Source organism: Mobula birostris, chromosome 9 (genome assembly GCF_030028105.1).
Source record: "Mobula birostris isolate sMobBir1 chromosome 9, sMobBir1.hap1, whole genome shotgun sequence".
NCBI lineage: Eukaryota > Metazoa > Chordata > Chondrichthyes > Myliobatiformes > Myliobatidae > Mobula > Mobula birostris.
In genome coordinates, this window is record NC_092378.1 from 21,895,234 (window position 1) to 21,918,703 (window position 23,470).

General features: G+C 37.0%; 1 protein-coding gene across 3 annotated transcripts in view; it reads right to left on the bottom strand.

Annotated features, from left to right (window-relative positions):
• The window catches only part of foxp2 (forkhead box P2), a 745,656-nt gene that overhangs the window by 62,015 nt on the left and 660,171 nt on the right, over positions 1-23,470 (bottom strand). For all 3 annotated transcript variants that reach the window (XM_072267606.1, XM_072267607.1, XM_072267608.1), the window contains exons 6-9: positions 12,750-12,887; positions 11,879-12,070; positions 8,822-8,975; positions 3,720-3,930 (exon numbers count right to left, since the gene is read on the bottom strand). In XM_072267606.1, coding sequence (XP_072123707.1) covers positions 3,720-3,930; positions 8,822-8,975; positions 11,879-12,070; positions 12,750-12,887 — 695 coding nt within the window. The remainder of the gene's footprint in view (positions 1-3,719; positions 3,931-8,821; positions 8,976-11,878; positions 12,071-12,749; positions 12,888-23,470) is intronic.

The following is a 23,470-nucleotide window of genomic DNA, read 5'->3' on the forward strand; positions in this document are numbered from 1 at the left end:
AGTACTACTGCTAAGGCACAGATGACACTCACTCACATATTAAAAAAAAACAAAATGTTTTCACTTACTTTGAAGTGTAAACTATCTGGATTAGATTAATAACTAACATTAATATCTTCCATAGGATATATAATCATGTTTATTAGGTCTAGACAAAAACTGAAGGACTTAGATTTTAGGTGTACAATTTGATGGAAGAAATTATATGCACGCTTGAATAAAAACCTGCTCTTCAAAGACTAAAAGTGTGGCAGAAGATTTATATTAAGTAGATACAAAAGTTGAGAACATATTGAAATTCTATGATTTAAATGTATGAAATGCTGTTATACCATATTCTCACTATGTCAACTTGTACAAAAGGTAAAGCAAAGATTCTCGTTGCCTTCATTCACTTCCCCAAATGGACTAGTAAACTCCAATCAAAGTCACCTTCAAGCTTTGTGACACATCAGTTCATCTAAAGAGAATTCACTCTTATGAACCTGGATTGGCAGATTAAACATCAATGCTTTCTCCTAAACACAGAAATTCCGCAGATCTTGGAAACGCTTTCTCCTTCTGGCCACCAATTGTCTACATGAAATGATCAAATTACCAGCATCAGAATGATTACATGTATCACTAGTCGCCCAGTTTTGAGAATTCTCTGTTTAAGCTTATTGTACCACTGAATTCACAAAGAAGTTATTTCTTCTGGTTCTATTCAATCATGTCATTCATTTTGATTCCTTTACAGATTAAACCTGAAGAACCTGTAAATCTACTGTACAACTGGAACCTACTTCAATGGTAGCTATTTTATTACGGCAGATAATTTGCTGCTGAAAACTTGAACAAACTGGTAGTTTCCTAATCCTGGGAAAAAAACAACCTCATCCATACTTGGCAACCATCCCAAACTCCAATCCTCGCCCACCTTTCCACACCGCCTCGTCAATTCCCATCTCCATCTTCCCCAAATTAAATAAGAGAAACAATGGTCAGATGTGGAAACATGAAACATAGACCTTGTAATTGTAACGGTGACTTGCTGGCATAATGGACAAAAGCATTAATATTAATACAATGGTGATCACTTTGAAGGGCATTAATACAATGATGAGACACTAGATTGTTGATTTATGTTGCTGCGAGAATAACAAGCAAAACCAAAGTGTATCAGCCAAAGGAGAGATAAGCACAGGGGTTCCCAACCTTGTTTATGCCATGGACCCCTATTATTAACTGAGGAGTCAGTGGACCCCGGGCTGGGAACTCTTGGTAAAGCGCATACTGCATGGTTTCTGGTCACTGGCCAAAAGCAAATTTATACTGGAATATGAATCAATGAGTATCCATTCTCTTCATGTGGTAGAGTAAAGCTAAAGATGATTAGTTGACAGAGAGGAAGGCAGGAAATAAATATAATAGGCAAGAAAATGTGGTTATAATGGCAGCAAACTGTGAGCATTTATCATCTCGGCAAAATAGCAATGATGGTGTCATCAGGATTTCAGCACATTGTTGATGTGGTTAATTGTGGTCAGTAACTGAGTGTTTCACAGAGAAGGCACTGCATTAAAATCAAAAATAAATCAGAGAATTGATTGAAATTACCCAATTTATGAGCTATTTTTAATTGATGGATTTCCTAAAAATCTCACATACAGTTTTAGGAGATCTAAGTGAGACTTGTTAAGGTGTACTGAACTGTAACTGCTATTTAGCAAACTCATATTTTATAGTTCCCTTCAACAAAAAGTTCTAAATATTATTCACTTTTCAATAACTATTTTTCCCTAAAGACAGCTCATTATATTTTAGCTCCTACTTTAATTTTCTGTCTACATTTCAATTATAGTTTTGTATTCCATAAATGGGTGGCAACATTTCTACAAAATGAAGTGTGAGGTGCTCCTTCCCACCGCTGGCCTGTAGGTCATCCATTAGCAAGGTGTAGCACCTGCTAAGCCCTTTGGTCAGGGTCATATGAAGCCATGGGAGTGGGTGGTGAATGGTCGTATGAGCAGCTGGTGCATATCACAAGTCCTAGTTATGCAACCACTGATGCCAGGCAGACAATTTCTGAAGAGTATTGATCATGGCTGGAGTCACCTGTCTTGTAAAGACACTGCCCAGAAGAAAACAATGGCAAACCACTTCTGTATAAAACTTTGCCAAGAACAATCAGAACAATCATGGTTATGGAAAAGCCATGATCACCTATGTCATACAACAGGACACCTAATAAATGAACAATCCATAAATATTTAAAACACTAAGTTAAAAATAGATTTTTCTTTTCAGCTACATTGTGTGTATAGAAATTTCAATGTGTTTATTTGCTGATGGATGTGATGTATCCTACACGATCAAAAATCTGCAAAAGAAAGCTGAATTTGGCAGGCTTGATGTCATTAGATCTCAGTGCATGGTTTCCTTTCAGGTCATCAGTAGGCATCAGAGCATTGTCACTGACTGCAAATCCCAGTCCATAAAGCAACTAGTGCATATTACATACTGTTACAGGGAATCATATCTGAAGGGCACAGTTCTCCACAGAATCTTTACCCTCCAAAATGACTTATTGAATAAGAGAAAGTATTTAACTTGTATTTTGATTTAAACTTTAATGAAAGTAACTAAAAATAAAAGCAATATGCTTACTAGCACATTACTCCAAAAATGTGGCATGGTAGTGTAGTGGTTATCGCAATGCTTTACAGTACCAGCGACTCAGGTTCAATTCCCACTGCTGTCTGTAAGGAGTTTGTACATTCCCCTGTGGCCGTGTGTGTTTCCGTCAGGTGCTCTGGTTTTGTCCCACAGTCCATAGACATACCAATTAGTAGATTAATTCGTCATTGTACATTGTCCATGATTAGGCTAAGGTTAAATCGGGCGTTGCTAGGTGGCGTGGCTCAAATGGCCAGAAGGGCCTATGCCATGATGTATTTCAATCACTCAGTCAATCAAGAAATAACAAATCTGTGGAGCTACAAAGAGGTTGACTCAAGTTATTTCACACAAAAATGGCAAATAAGCTTCCATGCAATTGGTACATGGAATTGTAAACACAAGAAGAAGATTATTTCAATTTGTTTGTGGTAAAGTGATGCACTTTCAAAAATCTTGGTACAGAATGACTTCAACAAATAAAGCACAATTCTATAAACAAGAACAAATTAAGTAATAAATAATCTGAAGAGGGAGAAATTATAATCTGGACTTGGAGTGACATCTCAGTCTATTATTGAAAAGTTTGTTAATTCTGGGAGGAGTGAACAGTAATGTTGTAAACAGTGTAGAACCAAAAAGGAGTGTTTAGAGCAGATGTGAGAACAAAATGTATCTTGTGATTATTATTGACTCTAAACAGTTACACACATAATAACATTGAAGCTATAAACATTGCCTCACTACTTTTTTAATTTGTTATTTTGTACTACTTATTTTAACTTAACTATTATATATGTATAAAATTAATGTAACTCAGTTTTTAACAGTTAATTATCATGTATCTCATTGTACTATACTACTGCTGTAAAGTTAACACATTTCAAAACATATGCCGGTGATATTAAACCTGATTCTGATTCTGAACATGGATGACTACCATTGATTGGGCAAGTAAAGAAACAAGACAACCAACTTTTTGAAAAGTTTGTGATTGCTAAGTTTTAGATACACAGTTCCTATGTGCAAATTAGGCTTGTTAATACATCTTCGGTTTTTACCTGTCTCTTCTTGATGTGAGGACTGAAGTCTGTCCATTCATTAACGAATGATGAGTTATTGGTGGTGATGCTTTGGATGCGGTAGTGGAGGTAGTAGAGGAAGAATTACTGGTGGAGAGATCCAGCCCGCCATGCTTCAAAACGCCGTCTTCCATATTATGCACGCCGGTCACTTCTTTCCAGAGCTGTTGAATCTCTGCAGGGCTTAATCCTGCAAAATCATGCACAAATATTTCTCAGAAATGAATGGATAAGGCCTACAGTAACATATATGAATTTTGATTGAAGTCAAATCTCTACCAGTTTTATATTTTTATGACAAATATATAAATATTCACATGAACTCATATATATTACTCCGTAAATGTCATTCACTGTGCCCTCAGCAAACTGCTACAATAAAGCCATATACGCTCTTTAGCTTCATGGCAGGGTCTATGAGTTAATATCATCATTGTTTCGGCTGCTTAAAGGTAAAAATTATGGATTGCTTTAGTGGTCTAAGTTGATATTTTAGCGTCAGTTGGATTCCAAACCACTCACCCTATTTTATGTCTTTCCTGAAATTTCCCTAATGCTATAATCCAAGGACATCACAATGAGTTTTATTATTAAGATGTTAAGGCTATGTGTGTAAGAGAAATGTAAAAGAATTACAGAGTTGTTATGATTTAAATAAAAGTGAAAATCCTTTTTGTGTTTGTGTTGTGTAATTTACTCCAACCAATTTTCTTCGCTGTTCTCCCCATAAAATGTATCCGACTGATTGCAGAAGCAGGAAAAAAAAACATAATTTAAACAATAATTTGCATTTAAAGTAGCAAAATGCCCCACATGTTCACAAGGGAAAAAAAAATAAAGAGGGAATAAATTGTGAGCCATAACTGACAACATGTTCACTTCAATAAGCTTAAAGAAGCTTTCAAAGTAGAGAGGTGAAAGAATAGCAGGTGGTTTAGAGGGAGTACTCTAGAGAGTGGGACTGAATGTAAAAGCTCTACTATACACAGTCAAGCAAATGGGAAGAAATGTTCAGTCAAAACACTAAAGGACAGCTGAGGCAACGGAAGGCACAGTGTCAAAAATAAAGAATAAGACATTTGAATGGTTTATAGACAGGGGAAGATTTGAAGTTGAATTAATCAGGCAAGTGTTAGCTTATGCAGATGGTGAAATTGATGACAGCAGGCGTGACCCATTGTCTTAAATAGGGTACAGGTAAATGTTGGAACTTTTTGAGGGAAGACGATAAAAATTCATGTAAAAAACCTATAATGAATACCATGCAACATCCCTGGAATGAATTCCAGTGGCAGAATCGAACATACAGTATCCATTACATAATACATATGGATGCATTTCCAGATAAGTATTGTTTATGGAGAAGGGGAGGAAGGGGGTAAGTTATTAAAATTGATTTTATTTCCTCCCCCATTAAAATAAATCTCATTCTTCCACAGTCTGACCAAAGAAATGACCATGGGGTTCAAGGCAATTTGAATAAAGTACATCAAGTATATGAAGAATGCATTTGATGCTGATCTTAATTATGCAGATGATGTCGTAAAAGGCAGCATATAAACTGGTGGTGGGCAGTGCCATATTGTTAGGCTTCATGTTCTGGAGGACAGGAGCAGGCTATTACAGGATGCCAACAGAGATGATACAGAGATTTTTGAAGTTAATGAGAGACTTTCTTCTCATTCCCTAGTCACCTCTCATGCTGCAATTTCTGCTAATGTACAAGATACAGATACTGCTAAGTTACACGATACAGATACAGAGATCATTGTGGACTTCAGGCATGCTAGGAGCCACACTCACGTCCCCATCTACATCAACGGAGCTGTACTGGAGTGTGTATTGAGCTTCAAATTCCTTGGTGTCCACATTTCCGAGGATCTCACCTGGTCCCTGAACTCCTCCATCCTGATCAAAAAGGCGCAACAGTGCCTTTATTTCCTGCGGAGCATCAAGAAAGCTCACCTCTGTCCCAGGATACTGATGGACTTTTACCGCTGTACCATTGAGAGCGTATTCACCAACTGCATATCAGTGTGGTATGGCAATTGTCTTGTGTCAGACCACAAAGCACTCCAGCGTGTGGTGAAAACTGCCCAGCAGATTATCAGCACCCAATTGCCCACCATTGAGAACATCTACCATAAATGCTGCATAAGCAGGGCAAAAAGCATTATCAAGGATGCATCTCACCCTAACCATGGACTTTTTACTCTCCTCCCATCCGGTAGGCGCTACAGGAGCCTCCGCTCCCACAACAGCAGGCACAGGAAGAGCTTCTTCCCTGAAGCTGTGACCCTGCTGAACCTCACATCACAGCACTAAGCAGTATTGCACCCATATTGTACTGTCTCAGTACTTTTATATTTGTGTGCTGTAGCACTTACTTTTTATTCGCAGTTATTTTGTAAATAACACTATTCTTTGCATTTCTAGTTAGATGCTAACTGCATTTCATTGGCTTTGTATCTGTACTTGGCACAATGACAATGAAGTTGAATCGAATCTAATCTAAGTTTACCTCTCCCTCTCCCCTCACCAAGAACGTGACCCTAATATTATTTGATCAATTCAGACCTCGATGGCTGAACAAAATGGCAATGAATACAAAGTCACCTTCTTTGTCATTCTGATGCTCTCAGCCACCAGATCAGACACTGGCAGTCCATGTACAGCAGCAGAAGGTTTACATACAGGAAGAATTTTCAATGTGGTAGGTCTTCAAGTACATAGCAAGGTTGCAAACCAATGTCTGATTCAGACAACTTAGCTGATGTCTATAATGAGGTTGTCCACAAATGATCGACATACACATCAAGATCCATGGGTGTCAAACAACATATGCTCCAAACTTGCACACTGTCTTCAGTGAAGCCCAGACTTCATCTTCCTCAATTCTCTTTCAGCATTAAGGCCGAAGCATCTGTTTCTATCACAACTCAGGCAGAATCTACCCAAGTCTAAGCCTGGCTGTCAAACTAGGCTTGTTGTGGTATAATCTGTGGTGAGATTTACGCCAGCACAGGGTGGGACCTCAGTGTTCAAAAAGCCTTTGATAGTGCCAAAACACTCTTGTAATTTCTGCCAACAGAGTACAATAATCACAGAAGTAACATCTGGGAAAGTGGGAATAGCTCTGTGCAGCTCTTTCCTTCCTTCAACCACTGACACTGGAACAGATTTGTAGCCAGCCAGACAGCCTAGTCTGCTTTCACTAATGGTGAGACAGAGCAGTCCAAAGCCAGGTCAGTTAGGCCCAAAGTTGCTAAAGGCTGTTTCTGTTCATCTGCAGCCTCCCCTACTGAAAGGAAGTAGTGATCCTCCAAGAAATGTTCAGAAGGGACCGCACAGTGTGATTAGTCAACAATTCCATTGTTTCAGTATTGACTGTAGTTTGATATATATGGCTTGGCATGTTGATTTGTTAGTTTCTTGTATTAATGATTAGGCCACAAGAGTGACAAAGCTACAGACTCAATGCTTCCCTGAACCATGTGATTGTGGAGTTTACACCTTCTTCTGCATGGTTTCCTCTGTGTGTTCTCCTGCATCCCAAAAACCTGCAGGTTGATGGGTAAGTTATCCACTATAAGTGCGCCTGACATTATATCAGTGGAGGTGCTGACAGGAGAGCGAAGACCATAAAATAGGATTGGAACAAGGTTAGTATAATTGCAACCTGAATATCAGCATGAATTGATAGGCCAAAGAACCTGTTTCATGCTATATGACTCTATGACTTTGTCTGTAATCAGTGCTCAGCCTTCACAAGAATTCCTACAAATACACAGCAAGTTCAACAAACAAGCTCTCATCACCAAACATGCAAGAAATTAAGGATACTTTTAAACCATGCAATTAGTGGTGCGATTCTTCCTGCCCTTCAGGCCTGGTTTCATTAAATAACTGTGCCTCCTCTGTAAACATTCAGCCTGCCCAAAGACTGGACAGAGAACCACTCGGGAGAACTGGGTTAAGTGATACAAGGTGTAACACAACTGTCAACCATTAACCATGATCAAATTTCTAGCCAAACAATCCAGGGGAAAAAAAAATTGCCCAATGATTCAAATTTTCCAATTTCCTGCTGTAAAATAAAATCAGATATATTACAGGAAACAAGTTAATTTTTAAAAAGCTATGAACAGTGTGCAGCATAAGTGGGTCATCCGTGTACAGGTGTAATGTTTTTGGATCTCTAAGCAAGCAAATTCAAGTCGCCCCTACATCATTTTCAGGTATCTGCATCATCACTTACATCATCTTGACAGCAATGCACATTTAGGGAACTGAACATCAAAACATACTCTGTATTTCTGCCCAGCAAAGAAGCATCAACTGGACAAACTCCTATGTAAATTAAGAATCGAACACTCTCTTCTTCATCTTGCTACAACGTTAATGCAGATCAATTTGATCACTGCTTTTCTTTTGAAAATGTAAGATTATTAGGAATGATTTTTCAAGAGTAGGAACAGTGATAACTTCTACAGGGTTGCTGTACTGTGGGATGTTACACTTCGGCAGACATAAGAAATTGGCTTGGTAACTGAATTCCTGGCACTATTACTGTACATCCAATTCTATTTATTGATTTTGCTTTCTCTTTTAAAATATTCTTTAGCCAGAACATAAAATCAGAAAATGAACCCATTTCTTTCAGATACATCGTCATTCACTTTTAATAAACTATTTTGTATTGTTGGCAAATTATTCACAGGTATTCAGTTTAATTTTCCTGCTAAATCATAGAGAATCAGAGAATTTTCGGATCCCTGAAAGTTGGAAGTAACATTTCTATTAAGTGGAAGAAATATGAATGGGGCAATATTATTCTGATTCTTGTGATGGTCTAAAGTGATTCCTTGTAGAAACTGTCACTATGGAAAGAAATATACTTTCATATAAATATGCTTTGAACCTTTCTTGAAAGCACCTTAAAATATTGCTCAGAATTTGCTGCAAGTTCATGGCATGGTACAGCTTCAATAATTAAAAGTGAAATTCTATTCTTTGTCAACATGTGATGAATTATGACATTGTGAATTCTGTACTGTAACTTTTAATGAATTATTTTGTACCTTGTGGCAGAGATTGGACTGAAAGGGACGGCTGTCCAGGCTGGATAGTAATGAGTCCCTGACGTTGTAAGTTCATCAAATGCTGTTGTTGCTGGATTTGTTGCATTTGGAGAAGCTGCTGTTGGAAGACAATCTGCTGGGCTGCCAACTGCTGCTGTAAAAGACATACTTCTAATCATAAAATATAAAGCAGAAACTAAACCCACAGAGACAAGTAATTGTACCCTTTACATCTATTCAATTCAGCAAGAGCCTCATCTCATAATTCTTGAAGAAAAATGTTCTTAGCTTAGAGGCAGAATTAAGTTTTATTTATTTTTATTACATGTCAGTACTAAAAATAATTTCCTCTTAATTATAAAATGCTGTTATCTTCCGCATTATACATCTGAAATCAGTTTTTTTTGTGACTCTACCTTTCTTTTCCTTTAATCCTTCAAAAAAAAAACACCCTTGCTAATTAGTATCCTCTCAAGAACTCTCTACTTCTTTGAACTCCCTCCCACCTGGTCTTTGCTCCCAAACTTTATCCTCTCGCAAACAACATGCTCTTCATTCTGAGTCCTCCCAACTCCCATGCCAATCTACAACATAGATCCCATCTATCTGTTCCCCAGCTCACCATAGGACAGGTTTGAATTGAACCTCTGGCTGACAGCCCTGTCCTCTCTCCCCATGACCACCCCTTCCCCAATCAAACCCAGCCCCCATTCTGAATTCCAAATGGAATACTATTGGAATGAAGATGTGCAACACTTGTCTACTTGTGTCTGAGGCACCATGTAGCAAGACCACTTTAGGATGGACTAGAATTCATCCTCAGTCACTGTATTCACCCTCTGTCACAGATTAATAACAGTTGCATATTGAAACACATAGCCAGCAATGCATTGCATCATGAGAACTACTGACAAAGGGCAAATTTCTACTTAAAAATGTTTTACTGATGAACAGAGAATTGGTGGGGGACGGGCGTTAAGGGAGAGGGGAGAAGAAATGCTTTGCCACCACTAATCACACCCAAGAATATGGTCACAAGTTGACCTCAACTCTCACCCATTCAATTTCACTGGCGTCAGTGGAACCAAATTTGCAGAGGTGAGTGTAAACTCATGACAGATACTGCAGCAAACAAAGACACATTTTTTCCCCTATGTGCTTTATGCCCAACCAACTTTTAAAATTTGCTTTCAGTCAGTCACCACAATGTTCAAGATTATTAACATAAAAATAACAGTAAAGAAAAAAGAGACCTTTCCACCCTAACTGCAACCTAATTACTCATTTTCACAATTTTAAATTTAAAAGATGCAGAATATCTCAGAATACAACAATGCAGTCTGTTCATTATAACACTAATTTCTGGAAGCACAGTATACACTGAGAGGAGCAATTAAGTGCAAAGACACGAATCTTGTTCAATTGTGCTTGACTTACATTCCTGTTCATGTGGCTGATCCACTAAAAGGGAAAGCAGGTATTTAGGATCACTCATAATTTAAAGTGGCATTGCTTTTATTAAAGAGTTGCCAATCTTTTTTTTCCTTTTGAAACAGGAAGAGATATAGAGGGTTTGTCATGTCCATACAGTACACAAGCGACATAGACATCATTTCAGCACTTTTGTCATTAATACATTTATTAACATACATTTATTAATAAGCTAAAGAACCTTTGCCAAATGATGTTCATGAATATATTACAATTACATGTCAAGCACTAATATGTTAATGCTGGACAACTATATCACAATAAAAAAAAGACCCCAAATATTTTGTCCAAATATTCACATTTTATTAAAATTAGGACAGTTAATTTCCATTACCAAAAAAAAACCCTTCACGTGCTAAGGTCACCTATAGCATTAAATTTATCCATGCCCATTGTATAAAATTTTCACAGCAGTAGATCTTTCAAGGCAATGCTGCTTTTGCAGCTGAATAAGTTTGGTCCTTAGTGGCCCATGAATGTGGTCTCAAGTGATCTATTAGTAAACTGGGATGTAGCCTTCATAGCATTGCCCTGTTAGCTTTCTTTTCTTCTCTTGTCGGAATACATTAAAACTGGGAATACATTCAAGGCAGAGAAGTGCCCTATTACAGGAAAGAGCCTAACTTCCAATTTTTTGAGGCATTACAAGACAAACTGGAGTACTTGGGACTCAGGAGGATATGAGAAGGCAGTCACACTTCAGAGGCAGACAAGCTGCTGTGGAAGACCTTTTGCTTTAGTTTGGGGAAAAGCAAAACTTCTGATGCACTCACTGGAAAACAGACTGCATAATGGAGCAAGTCATGTGGATGGCCCAAAGCCTCAGGAGAAATAAGGGAGCAATTTCTATTCCATATTTGATGGCTGCATGAAATTCTGTTCACAAATCCAAACAGAAACAATGCCTCAGGAGGTCAATGCTGCTTCCTGTGCGCTTGCATAATGTGTTTCTTGAAGATAATGTCCACGATACCCGCTGATCAATTTAACTAGTTCAACATGTTTTGTTTGTATTATGTTTATACTTGATACAGTTTGCTGACAAGTGCTAGGTAGGCCAGGGAAACAGGCCTGTCAGGTTGATTTATGAGCACATCAAACTGTAACTTTCTGCTCGCCAGTCCAAACCCAGGGAAGCAGTTCATTAATCAGGGACCTGTGACTTTGAAGTCTATACTCAACCTGGGTTTTTAACAGTAGGCTAAATTTGCATGCTCTCTGAGCTGTACCTCTGAGGAAAAACTGAGGCTCCCTCACCAACTCAGATTCTCTGTGACTACAAGATAATCAGTACTTTGTCCATCACACTGCTTGCTCTTTGTACACTGTGATTCATTAACGAACATTAAAAGACAGCAGCTTTGGATTATAACTCTCGAGTTCCACACTACAAAGAGAGGAACATGAGAGAACTACTGTCACTGTTATTAGACTCAGCAAAATCATGATAATGTACCTTTGACAACTGGAGACTTGTTACAGAAAAATGTGATCCTATTCTTGCCTCTCTCCCGCCTCCTCTCACCCTAAACTATTATGTAGGCAGCCTACTTACTCAGTGCTTACCTCTTTTGATTGCTTGCCTGGGTGTTGCTGTTGCTGTTGCTGCTGTTGCTGTTGCTGTTGCTGTTGTTGCTGTTGTTGCTGCTGTTGCTGCTGTTGTTGCTGCTGTTGTTGTTGCTGCTGCTGTTGTTGTTGCTGTAGCAACTGGAGATGCAACTGTTCCTGCTGCTTCTTGTAGAATTCTTGCAGCTGTTGCTGAAAAACATAACACAGTTGTACAAAATGGTACCAACATTTGACTGCATAAGAGAAACACAAGGTAAAGCAAAGTAAATTTAAGCATGTTTTCCAGACAAATCCCATAGTTCATAGCAGAAAGTTAATTAATTTGTCATTCCATTTGGCTGAATGACACACGTTGAAATTTTCAAATGATATGACTGAGCAGATTCTGAAAATGGATTTGCAGGATTTTAATACAAGGGAAACTTGTAATGCTGTTTATTTGATATCAAAGTCATATTTACATGTGCTACAAGAGCTCCTTAATTGAACAAATGGAAAACAAAGCACCTTACAAAGTATCATGTACTTTAGTACTGACAACAGAAAAAGAAATTACCTGTTATAGTTCTACATCAGAGACACATATATTTAATAAATAGCATTTAAAATAAAAATTCATAAAAAGTCACTCGCATTTTCATTGTTTTGTGTTATCTGCAGTTACTGCAACTTATTTAAAAGTAGAAGTGAATATGAGTGTTAAAAAGTTTTAAAATTACTAATAAGTTTAGTGAAGTATCTGTCCAAGTTCATTAAAATATCTCATAATGTAGCACCATTACAAAGAATGTAACAGTGGGATTCAGGAAGCATTGTCTATTGTACGCGTGACTTGTCAGGGGCAGGTGTGCTGCGGGTGTTCTCATACCTGCTGTAACATGACTGCTTGCTGCTGCTGAAGTAGAGCCTGAAGCTGCTGAGGGGACAGCACTTGCTGTTGAAGGATCTGCTGCATCTGTTGAGGGGTGATCACCTGGGGAGTCATCATGGCCACTGACACAGGCACCTGCTCCAGCAAGAGAGATTCAGAACATCAAGCCAAAACAACATCCTGCAACATGGTGCTTGGTGCTTTTTTTTTCCCCCTCTCTGCTCTTGTAGCATTTGATGAAAGGAGAACAGCATTTTCAGAATGGTCTGATGCCCAGAATCAACCTGTGCACAGACATGCTCCTACCAGATTCCCTGTGGCAATTACATTGTTTCCTATGTGCTGTTGGACTCAATGAGCAACACCTTGCACCAGGAGATGCAGTAATGCAATAAGGTGGATTCTGAGATTTGAAGGCATAGCTTGTACTAACCAGCTCATAATCTGAAAAGCTTGTCAACCTGCCAAGTTATTCAACCTTTGAAAAAAAGCAATTACTTCCTACCTCACAAAGGCAAATACCTTCCAATATAAATAAAAAAACTCATTGTAAACATTTTACTTTAAAAATTTACTCATAGCATAATAAGATACTAATGAATAATATGTAAACATTTTATTATAAATAAAAGCAATTTAATCAGATATAATTTAACAACTTTTTAAAATTTGATTATTATTCCACAATAACTTGTCAAAGGCGACTTAAGTACCATAAAAACAAACACCTTTGCAAACACAGTACAAAATATCTACAGCAAAATATAATCTGGATATTAAGCACATGAACTGTACTTGACAGTTAGTTAATGAAATTATACCAGCTTTTCTCAAGATTAGTAGGAATGCATTCACTATGGCTGGTTTTGCTCAGGAACAATACAGGGTGTGTAAAGCTGACAAGTTACAACAAAGGATATGTGTCATATGCAGCCACGCTTTAAATAAATTAAAATCGTTTCTCTAAACAATTAGAATGCAACCGACTGAAGAAAATGTAACATCAAAATAAATCACCACATACAATAATTAGTTGCTCTGTGACATGTAAGAATTGTATGGTTAGAAAATAAAAGGATTTTTAAACTGTAGTGTTTGCATTGAGGCTAATATTTAGTCAGAGTCATTGTGCTTTTTTATGAATTATCAGCAAATTATTTATGATAAATATTTCAGAATTTGTCATTTACATGCATAAAATATAATGCCAAAACATATTCTATGGGAAAAAAACACAAGGCACATGTGCATTTTTACCGTCTGTGTGGTGACCTGTGAAGCATATCATGCACCCTTTATACAGCTCATCTGATTTTCATTGCATTGAAATAAATAGACAGAAAATCAGATTGTCTTTATTACAAAATAGGAGTAATGTGTTCCATTCAGATAGTAAAGACTGAATTCTAATAATACACTTTTGCAGCCCATTAAATTTAGTTAACTAAATTGTCGTTATTAAGTTTTTAAGTTGTTTTCTTCCTCGAGCTGTATGATGATTTAACCTGGATCATTATGGACACTTACAATTGGCCACAATACACCAAGGACCAGAAGGAAAACCTGTTAGTCCTTTTGCATCTGATCTTGGATTCAAATATTGCCTTGGCTAAGGCACAAGGAATGAGTTCATTTAAAATCTCCTGGGGGATTGGTGGCTAGAGTTTTAGAGAGAGGAGACATGAACGAAAGATTAGGCTCCATGAACGGGCAATGTGTTCAGGACAGGAAAGCTGGGGAAATATCACTGAAGAATCAAAAATAGAAAGAAAAGAACAACATACATATTTTGCAACTCCTCTTCAGAAAAGGAATATTTATTTGTTTTAAAATGCCACATGATATTTAAACAGGAGTATTTAAGTTAGTAGGAAAACAGTTTCATAGTGCACTGACTATATAATTTAATTCTCTCCGTCAATGATTGTATTCAGCACTGATACTCATGCAATATGATAGAACTGCTCGGAACACCAATGGGTATACAACTCCTGGCCTAATTACTCCTAAAGTTGAATGGACTTAGCTATATAAACAGGAATTGTTAAATTGTATAAATGGACAAGGGACAGAATCAAAAAGGATTTGTATCATGATTAATATTATTTATTCCTCTATAATCTTCCAAAAAAGAGTAAAATACAGTGGATTCCAATTAATTAAACCATTGGTTAATTGGGGCAGCTGCTTATTTGGAAAACTCCTAATGAAGAAAAGCTAATTGAGTAAATAACTAGGATTCGCTTCGTTCATTTAGAACACTATGCCACTTAATTGGGACAGGAGACTGGTGCTGAAGTTTCTAAGTGGTGTCAGTCACATGCACTTGTGTGGCTGTTAAACACTATGCCATGCCTAGAGTAAACAGTTTTTAAGTAATGTCAATTGCGTGTGTCTGCGTTCAGAGCAACAATGACGTTTGTTACGGATAGTTGGCGAGAAATAAGTAGCGGGACAATTTGGAAATATTTTACTCACTGCGGTTTCAAGCATTCAGGCTTGGAAATGCCAGAAACAGCCAGAAGTGAAAATGCAACGATTTCACTACTCCAATAAGTTAGGAACTACAAAGGATTTGAAAGTATTAACAATCATCTTGAATGTTACAATTAAAAAGAAGAGTTGGAGGAGGCAATTATCGAAAGTATTGTATGAAGACGGTCCATTATTTGCACTAAGTGTCTGCGCTGATTTGGTCCATCTACATTCAATCAAAAGAACATGACAGCATACACTAGATAAATTCCTCTGTCAATATGGTTATTGGATTTGTTGAGTATGCCTGCAAGAAAATGAATCTCGGGGTTGTATATGGTGACATATATGATCTTTGATAATAAATTTACTTTGAACTTTGAACTGTAGTATTACAGATGGTGTTCTAATTTGTTCTGTATTTCATATAAAAATATAACTTGTACTCAATTAAATGCTAGTATGTCTTTTTTTATACATTTTTAACTACTTTCATGAAACTTTGGGTAATAGGGGCAGCCGCTTATATGGGCCAAAATGTATTGGTCCTGACTGTAGCCCAATTAACTAGAATCCACTATATAGCAAGAATTTGATAACATTTATAACTGATGCCTGATACTATACGAGAAATAGTGACAGCAACATTATGCCCGTTTCTTCATTAGCACCAGTGACACCAAAGACTTCATTTAAAATGGATTCCATAAGATAACTTGTACATGTCAGGTAATAAAGAAAAAAATCTAACTTTAAGGCTTAAATTTAGGAATGCTTACATTTCGCTTGCGGTTTGTTCTCAGTATATGAGTAAAAAAATCTTGCAACCTTCTCACATAATTTTCTGTCCTATTCTTTGGGTAGGGTAAATAAACCTTGCAGACAATTAAAACAGAACTAAGTAATGTGTGCACATGATAGATGATGAAGGTGTGTTTCATAATCCAAAGGAAGAACGTTGTTATCTGAGTGAGCTCTATATGTGAACGGACTTTCTTTGCAAGAAGCTACCAAGGGTTAATCTCCTGACCAGCAGAGGTTGGGGAAGTCCAAATGAGCAGCAGTTACCCCTAGCCTTGCACTGATTTCCCAGTAAGCAGTAGCTGTAGCAGTGAAATCAGTGATGGGATAGTAGGGAAGTGGCAGTGTGGTGGCGGCTGCAGTTATCTTCCTTGTCTCACAATACAATTACTTTTTTTTCAATTTAACTAAATGGCCCTCTCTGCCTCTGGAGGTGCTCCTGCCTCGAGGTAGAGCCAATGTAAATTCCCTTCTCAGGCTCCAGTTAAACTTGCATAGGGGTCCAGTTGATATAATATGACCCTGATTAAAATGAGTCTGTGGGATTTTTGATCACTTTGGGTGGGCACTTCACACACCTGCAAACCTCGCAGCTTACATCCAGAACTGAGTGGATAGGTAGCTTGCTTATTTTCAACAGCTCACCTGTTAAGTTTTGACCAGGTGGCTTGGATTAAAAATCAAACCTCACTTGTTATATCAACATAATAAACACCCCATGAAAGAACCAAAAAAAAATGACAGATCTTTCTAGTGGCTTTGAACACTCATAATGATTTCTGTATTAGATCATCTTAAAGCCATTTCCACCTGGAATAAATAAACTATTCATGCAATCCTGCCTTCAGTGCTGTTTACACAACATAAAATGCTACACTGTACGTTGAGGCCATAGCAAAACTTCAAAACCTTCTGTCGCTAATAAAGCTGTTCAGATTATTTTACACACATCCACACTTTAGGCCTTGACATGCCCTTGTTTTTCTTTTCTCTCAAAGCTAAAATTCTCCTCTTTGATTAGCTGAAACATTTGCATGGTCACTACACATTTTCCATTTTATAAGTCATTATGCATTAGCAGTCTTGATCGCCTAGCTTGACTAATCCTGATGAACTGAAATCACAGCTGAAGGTCAAACTACATCCCACTGCACATTCATATTCAAACAAATCTACACCATTGTTCATGGAGTCCTAAAACTTGGTGAATTAGAGCCAGCAAATTTTTGATCTGAACATTCAAACCATAGACCCTGTCTGAAACTACATGTCAGACATATTTAGTGAACTGGCAAATATTCATAGTTTAGCATTTGCATTGTGGCACTGAAAATGTTTAAAATAAGTGAATAAATTAATTAGTACATTTGGGATTCAAACACAAACATTGTGGATACAGTTTCAGTGATAAGAGTTGCTTCAGACAAGTAAACTCAGACAAAATGCACTGTTCAGATACTATCTGTGAATATGTTTTAATCTACTTTAATTATTGAACATTATTGATATAGCTAGCTGGAAATATTAATGTACATTTCCAGTTTATATCACTAGCTTTGTATCACTTTCTAACTGCTCAGCATTATTCCATCTTAGTTCCTTCAGAAAATGCATTTCTCAATTGCTTGTAAAAGAACACACAAATTGCTCGAAATAATGCTATTTCAACAAAATGTAAAACTGTCGCGATAAGGCTGACTCTCTGTGAAAGCCAAGTACTGTAAACATCGAATTTAAGCTTCTTTTGTTCTTTCACTGTCTTTCAGTAGATTGATGGATGATAATCATCTTAATTTCACTTGCTCTTCAAAACAAAAGCTACAGAAGGCAACACAAGACACCAGCCCATTCATTTTAAGACCTGCATAATGCTAATTCCAGCATTTATCTGCATGGTTTTCTGCCTGATGTATCAGAGCTGGGGAGATGAAAGCAGATAAGTAATTGCTCTCCTGGTTCTTATTCTTCACTGACAACCCATAAATTTAATTTTACACACACATTCATTTACATTTTCAAGTATATGACATGATAATTGCTGGAATATAACACTCCATTCCTGTGGATGCAGCTTAGAGCTGACTGACAAGTGTAGTGAATAGAGAGGAATAGAGGTTGAATTGCAATAAATTTTACTTCTAAATATGATGCTAGAAAGGGCTAACAGTAATATGCATTTTGAAAACAATCATACTGAAAACATTCACACATAAAAAAGAATAGCATTGCAACAACTATCACAATTTTTTGGTGCCTCAGCTTTATTTCCGTACAATTCTGAACTACTGTATTGAAAGAAGCAGGTAATTGGGCAGATTTTAAGAAATTAATATCGGCTGGAAAGTGAAAATGTACCTTGTTGTAAATCTACCTTGCTTATGGAATATCCCTGTTGCTTTGTGAAGTACAAATTTAGCAATATTTTGTAATATTTCACTTTTAAAACAGCACCTACAGTAAATGATTTTCTCAAATACTGCATTTTCTGTCCCATTTTTCCTGCCGGAGTGTATTTATCTTTCTAACAATATAAAAGACTACACACTGACTAGCTATTCTGTGGTTCCAAAGACAAGTTCAAGAATGGAACAAAGCACTCCAAATTGGATCCTGATGAGAAAACATCACCAACTTCTCAGAAGAATTTCAGATCATTAAGATGCTCTTGCTGCAGTTGGAGTCACTGATGAGGCTCTCTAACTGACAGAGGTCAACTTCAATGGAGGCAGACAGGAAGAAAAGGGAAAACTGAGGTAGATTTACTGTGAACCTTGTTCCAAGAGGCTCGGCAATTACTCTGTCTGAATACGGACGGCTAATAACAACGGATCAAAGATTGGATTGCTATCCTTGAAACCCTCTAGTCTGGTGGCTTACATGTTTTTTTTTCCACCTACAATTCTGTTTTTTTTTACCTTGCAGTTCTGTTTGGAAAAACATCAGAAAGACAATACATCACAGTCAGAAATACACCACAATACACCACAACCCAGTTTGCTTTATATTTCAACAAAAGCAATGAATAAAGCATTAAAGTAATTCAAGGACTCAACTGATCTGCACAATACATGCATAAAGAAATTTTTACAGTGTTTCAGCAAGTTAAATCTCCTTGTCAGATTAGGATCACCTGCCAGTCTCCAAATGGCAAAGAACAATTGAAGACCCACCAATAACCATAGTCTTCTCTCTCAACATGAAAGTCAAGGTTGCTGGTCAACAAGAACTCATTTTCAAGTTTGTCTCTTCTAAATATTTGCTAAACTTCTGACAATAAATTAATCTGAGTTATAATTTGAGAAAAGGTTCACACTGAGCATGAATAAGCCGGGCCCTAAACTGAACCATACACTGTTATACACATCAATGTTATACATTACTGAAGAACATTAAGCTTCAACCAAATGATTCCTTCGAGCAGATGAATAATGGATATCTCATAACTTGACAGATATCAACTACTTCCCTAAAAAATTCTGGGTGTTTGTTTACTGAACAAATAATTTAAGGCATTTTCATTAACAGTACACACATTGGTCATTTCATAAAACATTTTAGTTCACAATCTAAAATATTTAGATCTCTAATAATTAACAAAACCTATAAAAAAGTCGAACTGTTGAACTAAATAAATGTCAACTATTATTTCATTGCCATAGATGCTGCCTGACCTGCTGATTTCCTCCAGTACTTTGTATGAGTTGGTCTGGATTTCCAGCATCTGTTTGTGTTTATGTCCCTACAGTATAAAAAAGAGCTAATTCCCTATTTTTACAGCACAACATGAATGAATCTTGTTTTGTTGTTTTTTTAATGTCATCAACCAATCACAATTCATCCTATATTATTGCTGTTTTATGGATTTTGACTCTACTTTTTATAGTATACCCGAAGACAGATAATGAGCTCCATTTTTTATACTTACCTAAACCATCACATTTTAGTGAGAACATGAGAACTGCATTTCAGCTCAATATGGCAGGTTCGCACATATCTCACTGTCCTTCACTATCACTTTATAGCAGCTAGTTTCACTCAGAGGTTTGTGATACTACAGGTAATGCGAAGTCCATTAGGTCGTACTCTTCATAGTATGACACACAGTAAATTACAAGTGCTTCAAGCAGCTCAGTGAATTACAGTTCATCACTTTCAAAAGGTTTTCCACTACAAAGCTAGATATATCAGATCTGGCAGTTAGAATCCAATTAACACTCTGGTCACAGTAATCAGATTCTACATGTAGATCTAGTATAATTCATTTATTGCTCCCGTACATTTATACAGGTAAATTTTGTTACTGTAACTCTTGCATCTAACACAGTCAATTGACTGTAGGTTATAATTGAGGTTACATTGAACAACTCCAATGAAAACTGTTTCAACAATTCACATTACTTATAGGTATTGCTATCTGGAAAACGGTTTGTTTTTCCAGAGATTTACTTCCACTTGACACCAGCTATATGCTATTAGATGTCTGAAAAAAGAATTTCAAGCAATTTGAACATCATGTATCCTATTTACAAGAATCTGAGTTTTTCCGTAACCATCGACTGATTATAGGGTTTTCCAAAAAAAATCACCTGATTCAGACTTGTGCAATGTAACTGACATATTAAATGACATTTACTTGCTTACAGCAAGTACTTGTCAAAGCAAACCACTTACTGAAGCACTGTTTGTGATATTCAAGACAGAATTCAGTGGCATTTAAGATTTCTTGGTGCATGCTTCTTCCATTAAAATAGGAAGATATGAAACAGCTGTTGACAATACAGCCCATTGGGAATGAATCACATTGTGATGAATTCAAAAAAACAAACTGTCATTGGAATACTTAAACCTAATCCTAACAAATAGATGAGGCTGTTTTTTGAAAACTGATCAAAAACCCTGTTTGAATTAGAGGAAACTTTTAGCAGTGAAACATTATGATTAAGTTGTAATTGTGAATTGTAAGTAATTAAGGGATCTTTTCAACTTGACAGGAACCAGGTAGGTGGAGTGAAGATATGTAGAAAGGGCAGATAAAGTTGGACAAGTGACATATCTCCAAGCACCTACAAGGATCCTTCTATCTTTAATCTTAGCTACCTCTTTCGTACTTTAACCTAAAGTGGGTAGATTAATTCTTTGTAAATACATATCTGATTAGAAAGACATCCTCAAAACATGCTCCAGTATGACCTTAACCAGTGAACAGAAACCGTTTTACTAGTCCCACCTTGAAAAGGCAATGGGATGGAGACTCAGGACAAGAGACCACTAAAGGTCAGGTTTTCTTTCTTTACCTTATAACAGGAATGAGCAGGAATACTTCTCTAGGTCACAGAATTATATCTTAACCCTTCCCTGCTCAACTCTCCTCCCTTCTGTGAGAAATCACTCTCTTTATAGTGCTTGTGAATAGAAATTTCATAAGCTGAAATTTGACCATTAGCTGGACATAATTTTAATACATTTCCATTATACAGAATTCTAGTCTCCTCCCCTTTGCACGTTTAAACGGATTTGCAAAATATAATTTTCTACTGGGTTTCTAGATTTAAACCATGGACTGTCGATTTATGGAGAAAGAGTGAGTCAAGTATTAACATCAGTTTGTGCCGAAGAGAAATTAACTTCTAGCATACCACATGGTGCGGTTATTCACCACCTTAAAACCTATAGTTCACACAAGATGCTCTGTTTATGATGAATTGCATCATGTGATTTCACAGAACATCAACAGATATTCTATCAATACCTCATGCTAAATCAAGGAACTTTTGGCTAGATGGCTTGATTTTCATTTTGTCAACACACTCTGCAGCCTCTACCCCGATCCCCATAAAACTGTTTTGATCAGATTCATAAACACAAGAAATCCAAAGCAACACATACAACGGGATGGAGGAACTCAGCAAGCCAGGCAGCATCTACAGAAAAGGCCAAAACCCTACCGACAGAATCACAGCTTAGAAACAGGCCCTTTGGCCCCACCAAGCCATGCTGACCAAGATACCCACTTGTCCACATTTAGCCCATGTTCTTCTAACTTTTCTTATCCAGTACCTGTCTAGATACCTCTTAAATCTGTTAATAAGATATAACAACATTTGAAGGCATATAAAAAACTTGCTCTACCATTTCAAAAAATACCTTCCTTTGGTCTGTTTGACAACAATGATGATGTTTATTAAAACAAATTTCTCATTCAAAGGTTAAAGCGCATTTCTAGACATCAAAATGGGCCAGGATTTTGAAGCAGTAATGATGGTAAGGACTCAATGGTCACAATTATTACAGCATGAAGCTGATAGTAAGTGTGGATTTCCCCACACAGTTTTACATAGACATACCAAAGTTATCAGCAATTCAGCAGTTCAATATAAACTGCACTGCTTGACATCTTCCTCTAGCACGATCAATGGCAATTACTGCACTGAGAAAAAAATTCAGGAATTTATGAACTAGGCTCAATGTAAAATATCCTGGATGTATTATACTGATACTGAAAGGACAAAGTGAATTTTGAAATGCTGTACAGCCATAATTACTGCTTGCAAACTCTCTGACTTTTAAATGGAATAATCTTATACTTGAGGCTTACATTACCCTCTAACATTTCAAAGTATGATAGTTATAAATACTGAAAAAGTATTTTCCAAAATAATTCTGATAATTCAGCAGAAGATTCCTTCTTCTCCAGTCCTTTACCTTTCCCACCCACCTAGCTCCACCTATCACCTTGTTGTTAGTCCTCCTTTCCCTCCCTCCCACCTTTTTAATTCTGGTGTCTTCCTCCTTCCTTTCCAGTCTTGAGGAAAGATCTCAGCCTGAAACGTCAACTGTTTATTCATTTCCATAGATGTTGCCTGATTTGCTGAGTTCCTCCAGGATTTAGTGCCCATGGCTCATGATAATTTGGCTCCCATTTATATACAATTAAACTTCAACTCCAAAACATAGAAGGTATAAAATATTGGCTAAAATGAGCTCCATCTATGAAAATTCTGCAGTGTGATATATCACTATTGCTGTGGAATCTTTTTGACACTTGATAGTACCCAACAGTGAAAAAGGGGAATTTTATGCCACAGACATCGGTAGATCTTCGGGGACAGCTTCTGTCAAGGTCAGAGGTAATCATCCACTTGTAGATGAGCATAATACTCAGGCCATTGTGAATATTTAAATGCAGTTATAATCTTTTCCAGTTTTAAAGTTAAACTTTAAAAGGATTGCTCTGTAAATAATATTACAACAACAGAACTTGACTTGCAAAGCTGTTGTGTTCTTGAGCAATGCATATCGCAGATTTGATGGGCAGTGGGCTTTACATGCCTAAATGTTGTTTAATAAGGGTTCTTAGTGAAATGCACCCAATACACAACCCACATTACTGACATAATAAAGAATGATAAGTAATAACAGAAAGCCAGATACAACCTTAACCT